We start from the raw sequence: 8526 nt of genomic DNA on the forward strand, positions 1-8526 counted from the left end.
ACTTGGCATATATGCTAAGGGGGCATTTGTCACTAATAGTGACAGCTCTTGATTCTTTTTTTTTTTATTTCATGAATCGATCTGAAAAGTTAAAAATCGGCCCAGAACGGACGAACCGGAAAATTTCCGAAGTCCTGCCAGGCCTGCTTCAGACTGAACATTAAAATTCAAGTTTAAACAAAATGACAGCAATTGATATGAGAAATTGAAAATTAAAACAGTATTGTTTCAGTAGATATTCTAATGTGTATTATATAAAATAGAGCTAAATGACTTCTATTTTGCACCTAAGTTTAATAGTTTAACCAACTCTTTTGCGCGCTTTCCTGTGTATTGTATTGATTAAAATAGTGCTTTTGTAGATAAAGGTTCCTAAAATGCTTAAAATCACTTCACATTTTCTTTATGTTCCAATAACTGACTAGTACGTGAAAGCTTTCTCTAAATTCCGGAAAAATGATATAAGCCGGCAGGTGTGCAGCTTTAAAGTTATAGCGACAACTCTCGCGACTTATCAAAGCAATCATCATATCGCTTATATGTGCATGTGCGTATGTTAAAACTAGTCCCTGAGTTACATATCGTAAAGACATATCTTATCAACTAGATGACATATATATTGTTCCCAATCTCGTACATCTAATATCTATCTCGCAAAGTTAAAGTTATATTGTAAAGAGGGTTAAGGTACATGTAAAGGTAAATAATTTTCATATTAACAATCAAAAATTGTGTTTTTGACGTAAAGATTAACGAATGCGAAGGGCTTCTCAGTACGTTGTAAATATAGGCTAAATCAATATACTAAGATTTTTATTCTATTTACTGATGTTTATATTAGTTCTTACATCGTCTCAGTGTCACTAAGTAAAAGGTACTAGAGATATACTTATAATTTTATACGGTATCTAAAAATGTCAGCATTGAAAATTTTCTGTCATGTTTTGAATGGAATGAAAAAAGCATCGTTAGACAAAATATCTGTTTTTATAGGTAATAATTATGTCAACGGTGACTGCTAGCGAGGTATCTATCCGACAAAGTAAACCAGAAGATGTGAAGCTTTTGATGGAGTTTGCTGAAGATTTTGAGTGGGATCTATCTATGTATGACCATTTGTCATACATTAAAATTGACCCAAATTATCTGATTGTTGCTGCAGATAGAAATGACGAGCCAGTAGGTAAGTTAAATGATATCGATACCTGTATATGTACTGGGACACTTGCTGAAATATGAAACGGATGTGTCCTGCCAGGAGAGGAAACAATCTGTTTCGCTTGGAAGCAAGTCTTATAAACTAGCCAAAAGAATATATTTTATTCTCCATAGATAATTATTAAATAATTATATATTATTCAGCGGTATCCGTACCGAGTTAAGCCTTCGGTGAAACAGTTTCGCATCTCACACAATGTTTCAAACAAACACTTAAGTAAATCTAAAATTCATTTACCAGTTAAAAGCAATTTTAAACTGTATGGAATTCTTTCAGTATTTGTAATGAGTGTTTTTTTACTCGATGTGGTCATGTATGTATGTCGCTGTTGCAGGCTTTTGTGGTGTAAGTCAGAATGCTCCGAATACTATTTACTTTGGTAACTTCATTGTGCGGAAAGATCTCCGCAAAAAAGGGATTGGACGGTTGCTATGGACGGCCATGTTAGAGAAGGCCGGCGATCAGAATATCGTTCTGGATGGCGGCCCAGACATGGCAGACTGGTACATAGCACATGGATTTCCCTTCCAGGCTTATAAAGTCCAATTTTGCGTGGTAAAAGTTACAAGCGACATGAAACAAAGTATTCAGTCGTCATATGATACTGTGACACTTACTGAAAACATGTGGCCCGCTTTAATGGAATATGATAGGCAAGTGTATCCAACCTTTGACCGAACGAGGATTTTACGTGCCTGGTTTTCGGGAGAACTTGTTCGCGTTGCTGTTGCTATGAAAGCTGGGAAAATTGTAGGATATGGTAGCATTCATAGGAAACCGAACAATGAATATGGACTTCGAAATGTCTTTGGCGACAACGAAGATGTCATTGAAGCTCTTTTGTACAATATGCTTTCAGGATTACCAATAGGAACCGTTGTTCATTTCATGATATTAGAAGACAAGCCTTTACCGAAATACATTCATCATAGCGTGCCGGTTGAGGAAACTGCTATTCGAATGTTTAACAAGGTCAAAATTGAAACCAACACTGATAAGATATGGCTGGCAACTGCACATATAGTTTAGTATAGGGTGTTGTTTGGATTCTTTATTTTGATATATGAATGATGTTTAAAGATACGTAGACTAGTTCTACAGTTTTGATACGTTTAGTATAGTGAAACTTGTGCCATTGTAAACAGTAAAACTATCCACTACAAACTGTACTAATAAAAATGTGTGACATGACGTAATAGAAAAGGTCCAATATTTTATAACCATTGAAACACACTATCGGTCTATTTGGTGTCTCGATTTCTCTAATGCAATAACATTACTATCTTCAAAATCGAGCATTTTAGGGGTTTCATGGATACATGTTTTATTTATGCATTTCCGGGGCCTACAGTAATTTACATGTCGAGCGGACATTTACAAGTGTAGCATTCGTGTCATGTGGTGATTTCTTAATATTAGATATTATGTAAAGCAAGTGCGACTCCTCTTTTCTTCGATATAATCGGTATACAATGAAAACTTTAGCTTTACACGGCACATTGTCTTTTAACAGCGTGTAGGTATAGCGAGGTGCCTACAGAACACAACAACAGAGAGATCATTGAAGAAGACACACCGAGGATTCAATTAATTTATCCCAGTACCTTGATAAGAAAGTTATTGCAACTACCCTGTCAAGACGGATAAATTATTAAAAAGAAAACGTTTGAAGTTCATAGACAAAAGAAGAGTTGCAGAATTTCAAGAAGGTTTCGAGCTATAGGGCCAGCGCATAGGAGTTTTACCTTAGACGATAGCAAATATAGGCTAGGCATCGGAATGCTAAGACAGAGACCCAGAGTTTGGTAATCTACTGAGATAGTAGGAAAGTTCCAGCTTATAGACGGTTTAGCGTTATTGGCGAAGTACAGCCAAGGTATCAGGGATATACGTATATGGTAGTTGAATGCTACATGTGATAGCATATAGGCGCTGAGCATCATGGAATCAGGGCAATCATATAAGTTGCAACTTCAATTAAGAGGACAGAGTCCGAGCATCTATGCAATAGGACTAATATGTTGTTGATTCAAAGACATTGTCTGACGGAAACTTCAACAAAAAGACTAGTCAAGTATAGAGTCTCCAGCCTATAGGAGTTTGAGCTAATTATTAAAATCGAAGATTGTTAGTTTTAAACATTTAGTGATTTGCCTGATCCCTGAAATTATATAGCCTATAATAGAAATCATTTACGAGTCATTGGTACACGAATCATTTAGGCAAGGTAGCCAGAGGAAAATTTATGTATGAGGTATTTGGTCTCACCAGCTTTACGTTTTAACAAAGGACATTCTGTATCGTTTGTCAGCTAGTCTAAGACATAGTCCCCTTAGCGATTGGACCCATTTCAATGTTCAAGATACTAAAGGCACTTCCCTGGGTCATATAACCCGTATCCTGACAAAGGATAATGTACTGGTAAATATCTTCTTTTATGATTTTCAAGAGAAAAAACGGACAAGAAATTGATATTCTGATCTATGAAAAGTTAATACTGTTTTATCTACAGGAAAAAATATGTCGTATAAATTTACATATTGAAAAGTACAAAGTAGGTCATGAAAATCTGATGCCAAGAATACGAGACTGATCTAAGCCGGGATGCCAACCAGATATTGGAAATCCAAAATGAATGCTAAGCCTCGACAAAAAACATGTGTTTACGGTTACCTGATTAACCCTAAAATTGTGCCCCAACCGTAACGGGTTTTCCACTCAAATAGGAAGAAGAAACTGCTCGAGGATTGATTAAAATCGTTGAGTAGAATCAAATAATCATCGCGTTGCAGGCAAACAGATGTTAAATGACTCAATGTATTCTGATACGTTCGGTATGCTGCTTTTGCGTCGGAAATTTCATTGTTGCTTTTTAATTACCTAATTGATTCTCGCATATAGCATATAACCCAGGACTATTTATAAAAGAAAGAGTACAGTAAACGTATTCTTGTTGTAAAATTTTTTACTCAGAACAATAGAATTTCCTGTATGTTTAGACGTTGTTTGAGTATAATTAGGTATTGGTTGTCCTGACACAAAATATATAAAAGTCGCATATAATATGTTTATTGCTGATACAGATGCTCATCCAAAAATATGGGTAACAAAAATTAAACTTTCACTGTCAAATATGGCTTTTACGAAGTTTAGCTGAATCAAGGTGTCTGGTAAATAGTTTTCTCTCAGTTGTAAAGCAACGATTAACAGATATGTCGCATTCTTTGGAATTAAATCCTAATTAAAATGCCGCAATGCCGCAAATGTTTTGAAATACAGTATTGCCTTATCAAAATTAAAAATGTCCTCTCATAGACTAGAACTAGAATGGAGCCGATGGAAGAAACCTCAGTGTACCGTTTCGTGAAAGGAAATGATAAATATGCACTACATTAGAAGATGATTACCATTTTGTTATAGAATATTCACCTAAAGGAGTGTGGTGTGTATTTTGCTTGGTCCAAACCCAAATGAGTCAAGCATTTCCTTACAACGGAGCGTATATATAGGGTTTAGCTATACAGTTGACGGCCATGTTTGCGGTTGAAAAGTTGACCCGGTTTGGGTGTTCTTTTACGTAGGAATCTGAGTAATGCCCTCACAGGGCATATTTTGATGTCTTAAATTCTTTTAAGAACTACTGTGGAAGGTTTTCTATCGAAATGTTTATATTTCGACATACGTATAATGGCTTTCTTGTAAGTACTGCCTGTTTTGTGGAAAGTAATGTTGTACCTTTGTATGACATTACTTCTACCTGTTCTAGTTAGCGCAATCTCACCGAATCTCAACGGGCCAAAGAAGGATACAATGAATATGTCACAGAAAAAGGTGTTTGTCATACGAAGAGGTTACCGCCTTTTTCAGTGCTTCTGTAAGGGTTTCCAAGAATCGGGGCGTAACTGGAAGTCGTGAATCAGTTGAAGCAGAATTTGTTCTTATCCCATACATTAATTTTGAAACTACAAATGTATCTGTTGGGTTCTGGTACTGATTGATTTTGTGAAACTATGCCAAATCTGACAATTTTGTCCGAATAGTGGAATGACGGAAACCTTGTTTGTGACAGAAAGCAGTGTATTAAGCTATTTTATACTCAGAAATAGGAAAATAATATTTTCCGGGGTAAGCATGTGATGAGAATTCGCAATAATGTCTAAACGCATTCTTACACGATTGTTTTGTGGCCAACGATAAAGAATCGTTTAAAAGATCTAAAACTGTTTGGTCGAGGACAAAACTAATACTATTGACTCTACGTCTGTGGGGTCTTTATCCATGTTTGGTTCAGCTCCCTTTGAACTGTTCGATCTGTAATCGTGATAGAAAATCAGGAAACAATTTAATTTCCCACAGCCTAGCTTTTACAAGAATGTTATATTTCATGCAAAGTATCACAAAGCATCTAACCAAATACATTAAATGATGGTCTTTGGAAGTTTGTTTGTTTAAAATATACACAGCATGTGCCAGGTGCATCTGTAAAGAGATGTACTTGATTGTCGGTGACCCATTTACCATCTAAGAGAAGATTTCTCCTATTGAAATAGTCAGCAAATATTGACCATGCTCAGATGTCTTTTCTGTTCTCTGCATTAAGAGTAATCCTATGTTTCGGGTTGGAAACCTTTCTTGTCAGATCAATTAATCTCTTTAGAAACATCTGACAGGAGTGACTACAATGCAAAAGAAATTTTGTAAGCCAAGTAGTCTTTGCAATTCTTGTAGTATTATTTTCTTTCGTTTGGCATGGGCTGAAAACAGATTTCTAAGTTAAACAAGTTTTTCCTGTGGTAACCGAGCAACCATATTGATAGAGTCTAGCTCAAAAGCCATAAAGGTTATTATTTTGCAAAAGGCTGTTGTGTTTGTTCATCCTTGATCGAGACCCCAACTGAATTGCACATGGATAGAAATTTATCTAGATGACGTTTGCATGCATTTGTATCAGATGGACCCATCTAGTATGTGTATAATGTTTGGGATACCAAGTTTACTTCTTTGCAATCCATTCAAGGCCCGAGCTAAAACAAAATACTAAGTATATAAAAGTAAGTCGCATATAACTGAAAATAGCACAATTGTTGGAAGCCACCCGTAGACAGACATTTGTCAGAGTAAACCTGGTTTTTAAAATTTAAATTTGAAATCTAAAAGGCTGTAATCATCTGGTTGTATGGATATGAGTCTATATGCATTAGCAATATCTGTTTTACAGAAAAATGCTCCCGGGCCAAATTTAAGGAGGAGATTAACCGCATCGTCAAAAGATGCATATAAAACTGTTGCCTGATTTGGATCTATTATTTACTGACTAATTCTAAATAAAACTAATTCCAATAAAACTATTGTTATGCTTTGTAAACCAGGTAATAGGTCTGAAAATCAAAAATTGCAAATTGTTAAAACGTTTACATATCTTGGAGTAACTATTTCTTCTAATGGTCGTTCTTTCTAAGCACAGAATGTATTATCAAATCAAGCACTTAAAGTGCTGTTTTCACTGAATACGTTATTCGACATAGTTTCGCTGGAATTACACGATGAACAAAGCACCGGGTATTGAGCGAGTGCATATTTTTTGTTCAATGGACCTCATTGGAAATAAGCTTTTAGCTTAATGGGTTATCCATAGGTCCCTAGCATTTTAATAACACAGTTTCTTTTTTAGCAATGACATTTGGTATCATTATCATATTAAAAGTATGCAAATTGTGATACTGTGCTATTTAATGTAATCGAATTGTGATTGTGAATTTGTTTTTTTTTTTTTTTTTTAGAAAATATGTTTTATGAAACCATGTCTGTGATATTTATGTATTGTAATGTGTTCTTTTATGCTGTGACTTAAATGTAAATAAAATAAAATAACAATTGTTAGGTGTTAGACAACAAATGTGTACGTCGAACTAGGAAGATACACTTTACATGTTTACAGAAAAAAAAGAATAATAAAATATTGGTAGAGATTACAAACAAGTAAAGATCCACTGGAGTATAGGATTTATAATATGAAGAATGATAACAGTACTATATCAAATAAGTGGTCTAATGATGTCAGATGTATGTTAATTATACTTGGATTTGCATATATATGGAGCCTGAACCATATGTTGACTTTATAGATATTGTCAAATTTAGATCTAGTTTAATTGCATTAAGATCATCCTCTCATCAGCTAATGCTGGAAAAGGGTAAACATATGGGAATACCAAGAAATTAAAGGATGTGTATTTTGTATAGCAGAAGTTTAGAATATGAGTACCACTTTGTACTGATATATCCGTACTATCTTGATATTAGACAAAAATATATCCAAGCAAAATACTATGAGGATCCAAATATACACAAGTTTAATATTTTGATGTCTAGCAGAAACAAAACTGTTGTTAGAAACTCGGCAATGTATGTACATTATACAATGAAGCAGAGAAAGTCTTATTGTGATAGTAACCTTTAATATTTGTGACCTTGATTTATGTGGTTTTGTGTTCAGATATCTTATGTCTTGTGCACATTATATGTCGGCTGGATAACATATTTGTAATGATGTATATTATATTATGTATGTTGTATATTGTGTATGGGCCGGTGGCCTTTGTACTTTCTGAAATAAAATGTAAATGTAAATGGAATGATCAAAATATTACAAATGTACAACTGACTCAAATGATTCAGCGCATATAAAATCAATACTTACAACAATGGTATAATGAAATCAATAACTTGCCTAAATTAGACACTTACTGTATAATTACAGATGATTTTGGTATATATGTTGTGTAAGTAATGTAAATCATCGAAAAGCTTTGAGTAGATTTAGATGTTCAACTCACAAATGTTGATAGAAGAAGGTAGATACAGAAATATTGAAAGACAGAATAGGATATGTATTCTACGAGTGTAGTGAACGTAGTTGAGAATTAATTTTACTATTTACTAGTTTGTCCGTTTTACAGAGATATAAGATATCGCTGTTTGCCACATTATTATTATCCTTGGCCTAGCTTACATAAGTTCATCGAACCAAAAAAGTATTATATCTAAATTAGCAATATATATATTTATTTATTTATTTAGCAAACTGTAAAAGAAAAAATGTTTCATAATAATAATTGTATAAAGAATGACTCCTGTACGTGTGACAATAAGTTATAAAAATATTTGTATTAGACCATGAAAAAACGATTAGTTACTTCAGTGATGGACATTCGCTTTTTCATTAATTGTTTCAAAAATCGATGGTAATTAAGATTAGTTTAAATCTTACCTTTAGATGTATAATAGATGTGTGTGTTATTCCAGTA

General features: G+C 34.1%; 1 protein-coding gene across 1 annotated transcript; it reads left to right on the top strand.

Moving 5' to 3' along the window:
• Nucleotides 1-583: 583 nt before the first annotated feature.
• LOC123558753 (uncharacterized) lies at nucleotides 584-7196 on the top strand. The gene is made up of 3 exons (XM_045350621.2): nucleotides 584-699; nucleotides 994-1183; nucleotides 1554-7196. The coding sequence occupies exons 2-3, from the start codon at nucleotides 1003-1005 to the stop codon at nucleotides 2246-2248; spliced, it is 876 nt and encodes a 291-aa protein (XP_045206556.2). The 5' UTR covers nucleotides 584-699; nucleotides 994-1002; the 3' UTR covers nucleotides 2249-7196.
• The last annotated feature ends 1330 nt before the right edge of the window (nucleotides 7197-8526 follow it).

This window comes from Mercenaria mercenaria, chromosome 5 (genome assembly GCF_021730395.1).
Source record: "Mercenaria mercenaria strain notata chromosome 5, MADL_Memer_1, whole genome shotgun sequence".
NCBI classification, from domain to species: Eukaryota; Metazoa; Mollusca; class Bivalvia; order Venerida; family Veneridae; genus Mercenaria; species Mercenaria mercenaria.